This window comes from Macaca mulatta, chromosome 2 (assembly GCF_049350105.2).
Source record: "Macaca mulatta isolate MMU2019108-1 chromosome 2, T2T-MMU8v2.0, whole genome shotgun sequence".
Taxonomy (NCBI): Eukaryota; Metazoa; Chordata; class Mammalia; order Primates; family Cercopithecidae; genus Macaca; species Macaca mulatta.
The window spans coordinates 84065988-84082606 of record NC_133407.1 but is presented as its reverse complement, the minus strand read 5'-3'; the positions used below and the strand labels follow the sequence as shown (position 1 = coordinate 84082606).

General features: G+C 40.1%; 1 protein-coding gene across 5 annotated transcripts in view; it reads right to left on the bottom strand.

Moving 5' to 3' along the window:
- Nucleotides 1-16619, bottom strand: part of FNDC3B (fibronectin type III domain containing 3B) — a 364538-nt gene that overhangs the window by 14262 nt on the left and 333657 nt on the right. For all 5 annotated transcript variants that reach the window (XM_001085124.5, XM_001085354.5, XM_028843856.2 and 2 more), the window contains exons 24-25: nt 7654-7820; nt 4943-5070 (exon numbers count right to left, since the gene is read on the bottom strand). In XM_001085124.5, the coding sequence (XP_001085124.2) occupies nt 4943-5070; nt 7654-7820 (295 nt within the window). The remainder of the gene's footprint in view (nt 1-4942; nt 5071-7653; nt 7821-16619) is intronic.

Genomic DNA, 16619 nt, shown 5'->3' with positions numbered 1-16619 from the left:
AATTTAATACTTCAAGTTAATAGATTAATAATTAAAATCAGCTGCTTGGCCCACATCGTGACACTTGAACAACAGAAAGGGAATCACCTAGAACCAAGGCAAAGTTAGAGTTGATGCTTCAGCAAAACATCAGAAAAGGCCATGGCCCTTGTCATATGTTGCCTATAAAAATGAGCTTGGGGGAGGGGCCGGGCGCGGTGTCTCACGCCTGTAATCCCAGCACATCGGGAGGCCGAGGTGGGCGGATCACGGGGTTAGGAGATCGAGACCATCCTGGCTAAAACAGTGAAATCCCGTCTCTACTAAAAATACAAAAAATTAGCCGGGCATGGTGGCGGGCGCCTGTAGTCCCACCTACTCGGGAGGCTGAGGCAGGAGAATGGCCTGAACCCGGGAGGCGGAGCTTGCAGTGAGCTGAGATGGCGCCACTGCACTGCAGCCTGGGCGACACAGTGAGACTGTGTCCAAAAAACAAAAAGAAAAACAAAAACAAAAAAGAGCGTGGGGGAAGAGGATATTATCCTATTAGGGGAGATTTTTTTCTTTCTATGCTGAAGTTTACTCTCGTCACCACTGCAGGTATAAATAACCCTGGTGCTTTGAAACTGCGTCTTTCACGCATGCAGGAAACATTTACTGAGTGCCAAACTATGTGCCAGTACTGGAAAAATAAAAATGAATAACACAAGCCCATGTATTAGTGGGTCCTGTCTGATTAGTGCTATAATTGAGGTATACACAGTGAGCCTGTAGCTCCGCTGTGGTGGATGTACAGCAATAATTACCTCTCATTTTCTTTTGCTTTGCCTCTATGAATTCAAAGCCTGTTGCCTGTTATCCTTGAACTATAATTATTTTAACCATTGTTCTGCACACATAAATATGTTTCATTCCCTAGCTCATGTCCAGAACAATGAATGAAGTACTAAAACATCATGTTTAAGTTAATGTTTGCTAAATAGGGAGAAGTCCAAGAAAAAAAAAGAAACCAGTACAAATTGTCCCTGACTCAACTGTGGCTTTTCATGTACCACTATTCTCCTTAATCATTTCTTGGTAAATGCAGGAAGCACATGGGCGTGTGGAGAATGCTAACCCTCATCTACTGAGCCTGCCGTACAGTACTGTGTTTTCTTTCATCTGTTTACAACAAGAAACATTTTGTTTATAACTGGTTACAATAAGAAAAATATTCTGTGGCATACACATGATTATGCATGAGTATATTAGCATTTATACGGCCACGGGTCTAAATAGGTAACATTAAACAGACAACAGATTCAAAACAGACCATCTGCCAATAAAATCTAAATTACTGAATAGATTCTCCTATAGTTTGGCAATGCCTGATGTGTATAGATATCAAGCAAACGATGCTGCTTTTTTCAACAGAAAACAGCATGCACTGTGCTTTGGGAAGCAGAACATTTTTCCAAGAACACGTGGAAAACACAGCACGTAGAATAAAAGATTTTTACAATACAATAACAAATGTGCGATCAATGTATTGTTGGGAAATGAATTATCGTTGAGCATCAAATGATATGTTGTAAAATTTCTTAACACCTCATTTTAACTACTTTCACATTGCTATGGAACAGAATAAATTCTCTGCTCTCTATTTCAGCTAAGACCCTGAAACCAATCATATCTTTCTGGTAAAATGAAACAATTACACATGTAAGTTATTTACTCTGAAATGGAATATATTGTACAAAATGAGATTCAAAAATAAAAGGAACCATAGTGTCTTTGTTCTTATTTAAGAGGAATCATGGAAACTTTGGTGACATCATCCACTGATGTTAATTGACACTGGTAGATGTCATATTTAGGATAAAGTTTTTTGTTTAAAACAATTCAATCTTTTTTCGGATACATCATAACAAAGTACAGCAAAATGTCCAAAATTACCTTTTATTTTTAAACACATTTTATTTGCCAATATTCTTTATCATATAGCAAACACCAATGAGCAATTTAGTGGAAACTCTGAATCCAATGATTTTCTACTTGTGTATTTGGAACTGAACAAAGTTTTTTTTATATAAATTATGCTAGTGTTTCAGAAAACAGGTGGCATTTATGTTTGATATAAACGAATGCCCCTACTAAAAGTGCTGATGAAGAATGCACCTCAGCTTTCCTAATGGAATACATAATATTTATACTCTGATTTGACAAAAACACATTCTAGGGACTATTATGAAAGCCTGTAGAGTATCTAAATCCTTCAGAGTCAGTGATCTGATTCTTCTTTGGAAGAATTAAGAATCAACAAGGGCTATGAACCATGATAAAACTAATTTCTTATCTGGCTATATTCCAACTGCATTCTCTCTTACATGGGTTTATTATGTGATCTACAGAGCCTTGCTACTCAAATTACAGTCCATGGATCAGCAATGTCAGTGTCACCTGGGAGGGTGAATCTCCACTGAAGACCTACCAGGTCTGAATCTGCATTTTAACAGATTCCCAGGTGATTCCTTTGACATTAAAGGGTGACATGCATGACTTAGAGCTTCTGAATCATAGGCCTCCAGGGCCTATGCATCATCTCCCTTAACCTTCCATTACTTCTACAAAAAAGGTAGACAGAATGTAGGCTTCAGTAGTTAGGTTAAGACTACTTCCCCTAGATGACATGATTGTATATTTAGAAAACCCCATTGTCTCAGCCCCAAAACTCCTTAAGCTGATAAGCAACTTCAGCAAAGTCTCAGGATACCAAATCAGTGTGCAAAAATCACAACCATTCCTATATGCCAATAATAGACAAATAGCCCAATCATGAGCAAACTCCCATTCACAACTGCTACAAAGAGAATAAAATACCTAGGAATACAACTTACGGGAGATGTGAAGGACCTCTTCAGGGAGAACTACAAACCACTGCTCAAGGAAATAAGAGAGGACACAAACAAATGGAAAACATTCCATGCTCATGGATAGGAAGAATCAATATGAAAATGGCCATACTGTCCAAAGTAATTTATAGATTCAATGCTATTCCCATCAGGTTACCACTGACTTTTTTCACAGAATTAGAAATAACTATTTTAAGTTTCATGTGGAACCAGAAAAGAGCATGTATAGCCAAGACAATCCTAAGCATAAAAGAACAAAGCTGGAGGCATCATGCTACCTGACTTCAAACTATATTACATGACTACAGTAACTAAAACAGCATGGTACTGGTACCAAAACAGATATATAGACCAATGGAACAGAACAGAGGGCTCAGAAATAACACCACACATCTACAACCCTCTGATCTTTGACAAACCTGACAAAAACAAGAAATGGGGAAAGGATTCCCTATTTAATAAATGGTGTTGGGAAAACTGGCTAGCTATATGCAGAAAACTGAAACTGGACCCCTTCCTTACCACTTATACAAATTTAACTCAAGATGGATTAAAGATTTAAATGTAAGACCTAAAACCATAAAAACCCTAGAAGAAAACTTAGGCAATACCATTTAGAACATAGGCATGGGTAAAGACTTCATGACTAAAACACCAAAAGCAATGGTAACAAAAGCGAAATTAACAAATGGGATCTAAGTAAGCTAAAGAGCTTCTGCACAGGAAGAGAAACTATCATCGAAGTGAACAGGCAACCTACAGAATGGGAGAAAATTTTTGTAATCTATCCATCTGACAAAGGGCTAATATGCAGCATCTACAAGGACCTTACACAAATTTACAAGGAAAAAACAAACAACCCCATTAAAAAGTGGGCAAAGGATATGAACAGACACTTCTCAAAAGAAGACATTTATGCGGCCAACAAACATATGAAAAAAAGCTCATCATCACTTGTCATTGGAGAAATGCAAATCAAAATCACTATGAGATACCATCTCATGCCAGTTATAATGGCAGTCATTAAAAAGGCAGGAAACCACAGATGCTGGAGAGGATGTGGAGAAATAGGAACACTTTTACACTGCTGGTGGGCGTGTAAATTGGTTTAACTATTGTGGAAGACAGTGTGGTAATTCCTCAAGGATCTAGAACCAGAAATACCATTTGACCAGCAATCCCATTGCTGGGTATATACCCAAAGGATTATAAATCATTCTACTATAAAGACACATGCACACATATGTTTACTGCAGCACTATTCACAATAGCAAAGACTTGGAACAAATCCAAATGCCCATCAATGTTAGGCATAAAGCAAATGTGGCACATATACACCATGGAATATTATGCAGCCATAAAAAAGAATTAGTTCATGTCCTTTGCAGGGACATGGATGAAGCTGGAAACCATTATTCTTGGCAAACTAACACAGGAACAGAAAACCAAACACTGCATGTTCTCACTTACAAGTGGGAGTTGAACAACAAGAACATATGGGCACAGGGAGGGGAACATCTCACACTGGGGCCTGACAGGGGGTGGGGGTCAAGGTGAGGGATAGCATTAGGAGAAATACCTAATGTAGATGACAGGTTGATGGGCACAGCAAACCACCATGGCACAAGTATACCTATGTAACAAACCTGCATGTTTACACATGTATACCAGAACTTACAGTATAATAATAATTTAAAAAGATCAATACTAACAACAACAAAAAGAGAGACTACTTCCCCTCTATAGTAAAATGACAGGTACTTTAGTTTTCAATTACATACAGACTTTGATACATGCAAACCTCACCATCGATGTCAAATACAAATAAACACTTTACAACTCTTTAAGACGAGCATATGCTTGAGAACTGAAAATTGAAGATGAATACCACCATATACGAAATGTAAACTAGGCTTCACACACTCTGAAGAATTATGTAATAAGTACAAGTTAGGCAGTTTCTATCATTGATTTTAAGAAAAATATAGTTCACTGAGTCATTCATAGCAATGAGCAGAGGCATGGAGCCAGCCACACTCAGTCGCATATGTGCCATGTACACTGGTTCTTACCTGTTTGTACTCAGATTCTCTTCCAACCAATACCTGTAGAATGTAGTTAACAGGGTCACCTTTCATTGGTGGTACCGTCTCCCATAAAATTTCACATGAATTTCCTTCTAACTGTGTTACTCGAGGTGCTGAAATACAAATCCACACATCCAAGCTCAAAATTCAAAGTATCATGTTAATAGTCAACACTTTAGCACTATTTGTGAGAATCCACGAGAGAGCAAGATTGTGCCTGTGTTTGCCCTGAGAGAGGAGTTTATTTACCCAGCCACTCATAAAACCATCAGGGTGCCCTTTAGGCAAGGAGAAGTTACTCCATGACTAAAAAGCCATTAATGAAAAATCCTTTGCCCATTATCCCATGAATAACAGCTTGATGTGGATCACATCTTTTTTTCTCCTATGACAACTGAATATCCTCTATGGCTTAGGCCCTGTACTAGGTATTCTGGGAGATGCAAAAACAGGCAAGGTAAACCCTGTTTTCAAGAAACTTAAGATTTAGTTGAAGGAAGGGGAGAGCAAGGTATGAGACGCATACAAAAAGAAACATCAGAGAATAAAAATGAGAGATACAAACAAAAGACTGGGAATTTCCAGGGGAGGAAAAGAGCATATCTGGGTGGGGATCTAAGGAAAGTTTGAGGAGCAGGTGACATGTGAGACCAGTCCTGGAGAATGGGTAGCACTGAAAGCCTTTAAAAATTAAATTATATTTATATATATTTTATTTTTCACCTACTGAACTCCTCATTCTCATTTAAACTAAATTATATTAGTCTGTAGTAAGGCATTTAAAATATTCTAGATTTAAAAAATATTTTCATAACTTCTATGATTCAATATGACATTTTCCTATTTTGTAACTAGAACGTATATCTCCTGTCTGAACCCCCTTATACTTCAACCCCTAATTACATGCAACTAATTCTTTAGAGAGAGTTGTTTCTACTTGCAATTCTGTGTGACACTGTTTCAGAAAAATAATGCTTTGAAGAAGAAGAAGAAGAAGAGGAGGAGGAGGAGGAGGAGGAGGAAGAGGAAGAAGGAAGAAGGAAGAAGGAAGAAAGAAGAAAGAAGAAAGAAGAAGAAAAAAAGGAGCCTATGCTTGAAATAGTTGGCCAAAATTCCAAGCATTTTATGAAAAAACTAAATAAGGAAGCCTATCAGATTAAACAGTCCTCCAGCTAAGACAATAATTTCCTGAATCGAAGAGTGAGAGGAAGACAACCTGATCATGTGTCAGAGTGGGAAAACTGCCCTTCTGAAGTAGAAGGGTCGGAAGATGCAAGCACTATCAATGTGCCATTGTATTTTTTGTAAAATGTATCCCCACCAAGAATCACTTTAGAGGCAAAGATAGTACTCCTTCATACTAGAAAGACCACTGAAGTGGGATAATTGATAAATCTAGCCACCCTTCCTCAGTACTAACAAACCAAAGCAGCCACAGTGTGCTCAGACATCTTTTGTGTGATAACTGAAAGGCAAAGCTGCACCAAAGGGCCAGGGCGTTTACTGCCAAAGTGACCTGGCAAGGCCATGCATGTGTATGCACATTCATACTTGTTTCTTAGTCACATAAAGAAGAATCTGCCAAAGAGTCTTCAGGGCAGGGAAGCAGGAGCAAGGTATTTACCCTAAACTAATCCTGGAAGGAGCCATGGGGTTCATAGAATCCAAGCCAAACCTTGACCCAGGTCCTGGAGAGTTCCTATAATTGACTTTGTGCCCTGGTTGTAGCTGACACACCTCCTCATGTGGGAGTAGAGAGTCAAACACATATGCAAGGATCTTTTCTGCAGGTTGTACTTTACCCCGCTGTCAGCCTTAGGATTATTTTGAGCAACAGCTAGATAAAGCCACTTGTGCTGTCTGTCCCCTTTAAAGACAAGCTGCAGGGACCTCCACAAGAACCACAGTATTTGCAGGAGATGAGGCAGGGCCTCAGGAGTCCAGGAGTGGCTGGGTGGACAGGCTGAGCATGCTATGGCTCCTGTTGCTATTTCCTGCCTTGCAAGTTAGCTGCAGTCAGGCATAGCTGTGTGGCTAGAAAACAGGCTGAAGGCTCAGCAGACCCAGTGGAAGTAGGGTCCAGGCAGAGTGTCTTTTGTTCACTAGCCTCAAGAGACATGGGGGAAGATCTGGATATGTGGGGCTCTCATGACTTCTGCAGTACCCAATCCCATGAAGGGGCCAGAGTAGGAAAGTAGTCACCCACAAACTTCAACATAAGTACCCAAGGAGATTACAGCAGATCACTGCTACAGCTTTCCAAAGGCATCGCTCCACACCAAGAGCTGTGCGCCAAAAGGGAAAGGCTGCTGAAGTTGCCTAAGTCAGTCTCTAGGCACCAAAGTCACTGAAAGATCAATGCCAACCTCTGCTTCTCTGAACGTCTAGGAAAGGGAGTGTGATGCCTTCCTTGGTAAACTGTCTTAAGGGCTGCAGCACCAGGAATTAACCCTTATTTCTAACCATTATTGTTGATAAACACGCATACATACAGAGAAAAGTCATTATCTGTAGGCCCTTTCCTTTCAAGGTCTCTCATTTCCCCTAGACAACCCATTGCTCAATCTTCTTTAGAATGTTCTTTTGATTCTATCTTGCTGACATTATATTTAACATCAGAAAAGAGCTTATTTCTATAAGTCCCAACAGTTCCTTACTCTCACAAGAGAGCATGAAAGAATACACAGTCTACACACCTTTGATGGTGGGGGGGACACTTTTGGTTGTGCTGAAGGTATAGGTTTCTGAGAAGGGCCCTTCCCCAGCCTCGCTTGCTGCCTGGATTCTGAAGGAGTAGCATGTGAATTCCGTCAGTCTCTGGACCTTGTAGGTGTGGCTGGGTCCTCTGTAGATTGAAATAAACCTAGAAGAAGGAGCAGAATCAATTAGTCATCTGAACTTCTATTAATGACAAGAAATTAATTATGATGCAAACTACTGGAGCAGATTAGGCCAACTTGGTAAATGCTTTTCATATATTCTGAATTAATAATCAGCCAGTTGCTACATTAGGGTTAAGTTTAATGCCTAAATGTATGTTTTTATAAAAGAAAAACATAAACTTAAGCACATATAAGACTGGAATGAGACTCCTTTAATTAGGATCTAGATTCTAGAAACATCAGAATGTTTTTATTTGCTCATGTTTTTATTTACTAATAAAAAACAGAATTTTCGAATTTTTCATAATGGTAATATCTATAATCTGATAGCATAAACTAATATTCCACTATTTCCTAGGCAATGAAGTTAATGTTAACGGGACACCTAAGAAATAATATGTCCTCTTTAGCCAAATTTTGCAAATAACTGAGGTTTGGCCAGAAATGCTTTGAATTTTAACTTTTATCTTGTCTTCCCAAGAGTTTTTCAAAGCCCCATTCCTCAATTGCTAAGGAGACATTTAGGACTATGGATCGTTGAGAACTCATGTGAAGAGAAAAAAAAAAATACTGTGTTCAGAATCATCCATCACGTTCATCAAAATCACAGACAAACAGCACAGGTGGGCTGGACAGTTTGGAGTGGCAGCTTTTGGCTCCTTCCCCTATCTGATCCAGGACTATTTTGCACTTCTCTGCTAATTAAGATTTCCACGAAACGTTAAGCGTAACAGGCACAAAGATAAACAAACAGGGTCTTATGTTTTAGGTGTTTTCCCCCAGGGTCTTGAAAACAACATTTTCACAATAAAAACGTATTTGAGAACTATAGTATGCTGTCATCTTTTTAAAAACTATAGTTTAACTGTAAAATTCTGGAAATAATATAACTTCCCATAAGTCATCCAGGATCTTTAGTAGATTCAGTATTTGAATCCTGCTGGTCCAGTGGACACTTTGAGAACCACTACATAAGTGAATCCAACCACAATGCCTTGTTCCTAGACAGACAGGCCAACGGATTCTCCATTTCCAGGGCTTCGTCACAGCATCTGAGGACAATCCACTGTCTTCAGATACTACTGGAAGTCGACCACTAACAAAATCATAAGCCAAAATGTCTGACTCTTTGGCCAATTTGGCCTAGGGGTAAGCAGAATTTATGTATTCATTTAGCAAACATTTCTTGAACATCTGCTGTGTGCTAGGCTCTGTGGATTTGAAAGATAAGTAAGACCTAATCCCTGTGAGTTAGCTGGTCCTGAGTGTGGGCAAGGTTTTCTGAAGCAGAGCAGCAGCTTTTCCATGTGCTGGAGAATAGTCCCTCTGGATGGATGAATGAATGGAAAAATGAAGACATACAGATCTAAAACATTTTTTTTTAAAAAGAAACTTTTTTTTTTTTTTTTTTAACAAAGCCTGCCAGAGTCAATGCTTACTTTAAAATATCCACATCTGTATTCATCAGCCTCTGCAATCAAGTTCCTGAGCCCTGGTCATTTCACTTATTTAGTGTTCTGTCTGCTTTGCTGTGTAAGGAAGTGCCTTTTATTAAAGGCTGAACATTTTTAATTTCAGGAAAGCCAGAGTCCAGGCTGAAACCCACAAATACCATGGCAACCTATTTAGCACTCTTGACACATTACTACCCTAATGAAGACATCCTTGCTAATGCTAGAGCCAAACAGCTATTTATTAGCTCAGCCTAACCCAGTCTACAATCTCTAACAGGAGTAATTGCCCTTAATTATATCACAAATTGAAGTCATGGTTTAAGAAGTGAAAGTGTTACATCTTCATTACAAACTTGCCATAAAGGTCAGTTTTTAAAGGAGTTTGGAAGGACTATTAGGAACAGTATGCTTTCCTGCCATGCCACACTCTAAGGAGAGTATTTTTGGAAAATAAGTTCAATGTATATTTGTACCCAGACCCAATTACAATGTAAGCAGCAGCACTCAGTCACAAAGAAATTTACTGAAGCAAATGCAGTACTCTAAGTGTGTAATCTAAATAGAACAGACAACATACGTATCAATTTTCAAGTACATCAAAATCTTCTGTTTCTATTTTGTCCTTTAACTTCTTGTTTTGCTCTTGTACTGGAGCATTTTATTAACTGTTTAAAACTGCATTCCAATCTATGAAAAACATAGTGGAAACAGCTGATAGTAATGAGAAATTTAAAATTTTATTTATGTCTGGAGAGTGTTAATTAGAAATACAAAAATGACCCCATTTGTGTCTAGAAAAAAGTGGGAGTGACCTTGAAGGCTGTGGTGGAGACATGACTGCAGAGGATTTCACCTTTAAAATTCAGTCACCTTATTTTCAGTGAAGGCAGAGTTAGGCAGCTCCAGGAGGCCACCTTACAGCTGCAATTCCCTGTGGAGAGGAAGTTGGGAACTGGCAGCCTGGTGCTCCCAGCAGAAGGGAGATGAGAAGAGAAGGGAAAGGGGTGGTTCTTTCTTCCTTCAGCCTTTTCTAGAATAAGCATGTGTCTAAGCAGTCCTCTAATGTAGCCCACTGTCTACTCTGGCAATAATAAATCATGATCTGCTCGTTGCTCTGATCAAAGCCATCACTGCTTTGACTGGCCTGCCTTCCCCAAAACGGGGCATGGGAAGAAATCATGAGAGGGGCATGGAGAAGAGCTCTTTTATTTTGTTCTCAGAATGTGTATGGAAATAGCCAAAATAGATGGTAACCAATTCCTATGTCATGTAATTTAACCAGATATTGAGCCCTCAGGAGGGAAGGAGACGATAGGCATGACAGAGGCTCTCTCCTGGGTGAAACAAGTATAAGGTGGGAAGAGGAGATATAAGGAATCCTAAGAGCTTTAGCCCAAGGCAGACAAGCATCAAGTGTCAATCAGGTCATCTAGAAACACTGATGTACCCTGTCCTTTTGAGGCCTGTGCCCTAAGATGAACAAACAGGCCCAAGGTCAGAGGGGCTGAGTAATGATAATGATGCAAGATGATCATAGCTAATGCCTTCTGAAGATGTTCTCCAATCATCTCACTCTGAATTGTGACCAAGAGCCACAGGGAGACATCAAAGACAGAGGTAGCAAGTAGGCACATTATTAAAAAGCTGACATTTTCCTCACTTTAAAGGTTTCCCTACCCTTTTGTCTTCTTAAGGAAATAAAAAAGGTAATAGAAAGAGAACTGCAAGAATGAAACCATGGCATGAAAGGGATGAGAAAGACTTGGTACCAATTTTTTATATTATGGAAGTCATTTATCACAGTCATTTCCAATTTCATGTCATTTTACTCTTTTCAACAAAAAAATTCCTTAAATACACAAGCAAATAGATTCTAGTTAAACTTCTTCTATACCCCCTAAAGATCTGGGTACTTGGCAGGCTTTCAGTAAATGCAATTTCTGAGACCAGAATTGACTCTGTAGACTATGAGACACCAGCGAGTAGTTTAGCCTTTTCATGCCTCCGTTTTCTCATCTGTACAATCAGCGAAATGATGGAACCAACCTCAGAGATATTGTGAGGTTTAAATGGGTTAATAAAAGAAAAGTACTGGCCGGGCGTGGTGGCTCAGGCCTGTAATTCTAACACTTTGGGAGGCTGAGGCAGGCGGATCACAAGCTCAGGATTTCGAGACCAGCCTGGCCAGCATGGTGAAACCCCATCTCTACTAAAAACACAAAAATTAGCCAGGCGTGATGGTGTGTGCCTGTAGTCCCTGCTACTCACGAGGCTGAGGCAGGAGAATCACTTGAACCCAGGAGGCAGAGGTTGCAGTGAGCCAAGATCGCCACTGTACTCTGGCCTGGGTGACAGAGCAAGACTCTGTCTCAAAATAAAATAAATAAATAAATAAATAAATAAATAAATAAATAAGATCAAAGTGCTTAGGCTAATCCTGATATATAATAACTCAGTATGTGTTAGTTATAATCATCCTAATGCTGTGAAGATAGGATTTTTAGAAAGGACTCCCTGTGTGTTCTGAGAGACCATGTACATGACTGTCCGCTAACACAGAAGTTATTTTTTCCGGGTGGAAAGTCAGTCGCATGGTAAGAGGCAACCCTGCAGAGCAGGCTGCTATGTTGGCCTCAGACATGAGCTGTGGGACTACACCTGTGAGGCTGTTTACTCTCCCTCAGGCGGGTCCTGCCAGTGAAGTACAGGCAGAGACGCTTCCTCAGAACACACTGGTGAGGTCTGAATTTGATAGCTCACATAAAAGCCCCAAGCTCTGACACAGCAGGCCTCAGATAACTGTCGATCCTAAATTTCCTTCTGGTAAACCCTAGCATGAAATGTACATGCTGACAGTAATGTCTGGTTCCCCTTGCTCCTCCAGTATCAGACAATAAAGACCTATCAAAACATAATAAAAAGCACATATGCCGACACAAGAATAATATAATTCCTCTTTCATCCCAATTCTGTAATTATTTCCCATCATTCCAGGAGGCAGAAGAAGAGAGAATCTTCTTTCTTCAGGGCCAATGATTTATGGCCGTTTGCATGGTGCTCTTTCTAGGAAGCTCTGCAGGTTAACACCCCTGTGGCTAGAACCACTCAGGGAGAGATTACAAATATTCATCAAATATTTGTTTTACGAAGACTAAGTTAATTTTTTTCTTGCTCCTGTATCTTTTTTAAAAGACCAACTTAATTTCAACATTCATTAATAAGTAAGCCAGAGGCCTTTTGTGATAGAATTAAAACATACCAAGCATCCCAAGACACAATGATTGAAGACCACACATTTTAAATGCAGATAAGGATTCCGAAGAGCAAGGCTTTGCCATGAAGAGGAGAATGGCATCTGTCCAGATTTCCTAGTCCTCTCTCTTCCCCTTATATTTAGAATGACCAGGGTCAGTGCTTAGATTCCACCTGCTTATGCACCACAGGCCCTGGGACATCACACCATGGCCAGAAGGCAACAGGAGGGTCCTGCTGTCTTGAAGGCGCTGATCACTACTATTAATACTTCAGTGTGTATTGCTCTGACCCTGGGGAAGGGAGGAGATCCCTGGAACAGGAAGAAATCAACTGGAAACAGGAGGACCTAAAGCAACAGGAAATGGTGAAAAACTCTCACTAAGCCCTCAATACCTTGGTTTCTGACAGCAAGTGGGGCTCAGGAAACAGGGATGCACTTCACGAGGAGTCACACCTGCTTAACCCTGGGCTGCTCCCCTGCTCTAGGCTGCTGAGAAAAACTGGACCATCCTTCACCCGCTCTGTAACTCCGACACTGTGGGTGGAGGAGGTGGAGCACAGGGACTTGGACCCAGGAAGACCTGTGCTCTAACCAGCTCTGTGCTTTACTGCCACATCATTCACCCCTGCTAAGTGTCAATTCCTCCCATTTGTAAAATGGGCATAGCATCTACCTCGTAGATTGTTTTAAGAGTCAATGCAATATTTATGTGGCTAAAACCTTAGCACTGAGCCCAGGACACAGTAAGAGCCTGGCATATGGCATTATTCAACGGCCCCAAACTCTGCACCACGAAGGCCACAGGTCACCTTTTGGGGATCTGAATTGTACCCTGAGGACCTCTGGCTCCCAGTTCCTGCTATATAGGCCTCTCCCAGGTTACTGGGGTCATTCACAGCTTTTGACCCAGCAGGAACATGTCAATCTAAATTTGTGATGTTCTGTTGCAGCCTATGCCAGACATTTAGCTCTCCCCAACATAAATCACTCATCTAATTTGGTGGCCAAGGAATACAAATAAAATGTTCACTTTGTTATTTTCATGACATGAGCACTCTTGCTGACAAAAGCAACAAGGAATAATGTACATATAGTGGTTCCTGGAACATACTACATGCTCAATAAAGTCACTGAGTCATTTTAGTATGAGTTCAGGCTGAGGCATATGTAGCTGCAGGCACCCCTTATGGTACCACAGGAGCCCCAGCCCACCCTGGCAATACCTCTGAGGGATCTTCTACTCTACCTCCATCCCCTGCTGCCTGTGCCTATGAAGCTGCAGAGGCATCAGTCCCATGACCCAGGCTCCTGTGAGGACCAAGAAGAGGACAAGCACAGTAACACCTGTGGGGCTCAACTGTGCAGGGGGTTTGGATATAACAAAGTGGGTGATAATAGAAGTTCTGCAGTAAGCTGGCCTGGGTCTGAGTTCAGGTTCAACAGTCTGGTAATGGTGCGTTCTATAATCAGGTAAGTTGTTTCCTCCTCTGTAAAGTTGGTACGATAAGAGTAACTACCCTGTAGCATTATTGAGAGAATTAAAAGGGATGATGAAGGAAAACCCATTAGACAATGCCTAGCACTTATTAAATGTTCCATAAATACCACGGTTTTTAATACTATGTAAATATTATTGTTTCTAACACAAATATTATTAACAAAGCACCAATGCTCACGAGTTTGTTTTACAAGGTTGGAAAAGCTGAAGGAGTCCTCAGAATGGCATCCCTCTCACTTTCATTCCATGAGGTTTTCTTGAGTTGGAGAGAAGAGTTGGGCATGTGACCAACATCAGCCTGTCCTGGCAAGTCCAGGCTAAGAACTGTTGCTGAAAACACCAAGACGGGGCAATGTGCCCAATCTAGGCACTGCCCATAGCGTCGGGCATTTTTACTTAGAGAGAAGAAAGATGGGGAGAAATGCTATCCTACACTAAGAATATTTACTTGGAAAGGGGAAACAAACTGGTTAGAAGGTTGGGTGGGTCATTAAAAGTTTACAGTCTAAATGAATTCTTGATGGCTCTGCCCATAACTTGTTTCAGCTTGGACTGTAATACCTTCTTGAAACAAGACACTTAGATGGCAATAAGCACACATGAGTTTTAATGTTGGTGATTTACCAATGATTAAAAAAACATTCTGCACAGTCGGCCCTCCATATCCCTAGGTTCCATATCTGTGGATCAACCAACTGCAGATAGAAAATAACGGGGGAAAAATGATGTTTGCATCTATACTGAACATGTTCTGCCTTTTTTGTTCTTGTTATTCCCTAAACAATACAGTATAACAATTATTTACATAGCAATGTCATTAATTAGGTATCGTAAGTAAACTAGAGATGATTTAATGTATATGGGAGCATGTGCGTAGGTTATATGCAAATACTATGCCATTTTATATAAGGGACTGGAGCTTCCGCGGATTTGTGGGGGGGGCGGGGTGGGAGGGTGTTGCCCTGAAACCAATCACCCATAGATACTGAGGAAACCACTATATGTGATACCATAATGGTGGAAACACATCATCATACATTTGTCCAAATTCATACAGTGAACAACACCAAGAGTAAACCATAATGTAAATTATGGAATTTGGGTAATAATGACGTGCCAATGTCTGTACATCAGCTGTAACAAATGTACAAACATCCCACTGTGGTGGACGATGCTGATAATAGAAAAGGCTGTGCATGTGTCAGGGTAGGTGGGATAAGGGATATCTTTGTCCCTTCAGCTTAATTTTGCTGTGAACCTAAAACTGCTCAAAAAAAAAAAAAGACATTTAAAAATGAAAAACAAAGTTTTATGTGTCTGTGAATACCGAATGACTTTGCTTATTTTATTCTGCTTGCCAGTGAGAGTACTCCATGGCGGGACAGAGCAAGGTTTCAAGAGCAAAAAGATATACACAGATCTTAGCCAGAATGCAGAGACTATTACCGTCACTGTAAACTTGAACGAGTCACATAACTCTCTGCAGCTCAACTGCCAGAAAACAGCTGTCTTGTTCGGTTGGCAGGAACTTTTATGAGATCGAAGTAAATTCTATGACTCCTTATTGAATATGCACTAGAAAGGCAAACAACAGATTCTGGGCATTTTCCAGAAATTCCAGGGGAAGGCTATACTTTTAATTTCAATATTTTAGGCTTTAACATTGTGAAAGTTGACTTCTTGCACTCAAGTGCAACTGAAGGAAGAAGTTCCATCATGTTAAATCTTTAAATGTTCCTTTATTTTAAATCACTATAGGGGGATATATAATATACATGAAGAATTTAGATTTAGAATGTTTCCTTAAAACAGTTTCCTTTTGAAAAAAACATCCAAGAATGCTCTAACTGGCCTATAACTTAAATTCATGGTGGAAAATAAGAGATAATGCTAACGTTTCCACGTTTACTACCTTGTTATCTTATAATCCCTAGGCCAACTACAGGCTCACAGCAACCCATTAACATTAACTTCTCAAAATGCTCTAACCTGCTGACCTAAAATAACCTGTAGTCCACTAAAGGCTGCAAATGGTACCTTTCAAAACATGTTTCACAATATCAAAACTCAACAGCTCAGCAATATTCATTAAAAATGACATGTCTTTTTTTTTTTCTTAATTTCCCTGGGCTCCATGGATTGTGTGTATGTGTATGAATGAGAGAGAGAGGAAGAGATAGAGAATTCCGTATGTTACTCAGGTGGCATTTGGGAACGAATGGTGCTCAAAATAGAAATGGATAGTATTCGCCCTCACTCTGCCAAGAACATGGAGTCTGACCATGTCTATGGAGAAGCAGATGGCATCATGTGGGGAACCTGAGGCAGGGAAGGTGCAATACCTAAACTGATTTTGATGTTGGCAAGAGTCCCCTTTTACCAACTGAGCATGAACGTGCCAACAGCTATTGAGAAAAGAGGTTAATTTCCTAACCCTCTGTCCCTGGCTGTATATGGACCTTTTTTGGCTGGTGAGTGATCAGGCTGTAATACTGTTTCATTAATGAGTGGAATATTTTTATGCTCCTTTTCTAAGAGATAAAATTTCACTAATACCTACTGATGGTGGAAA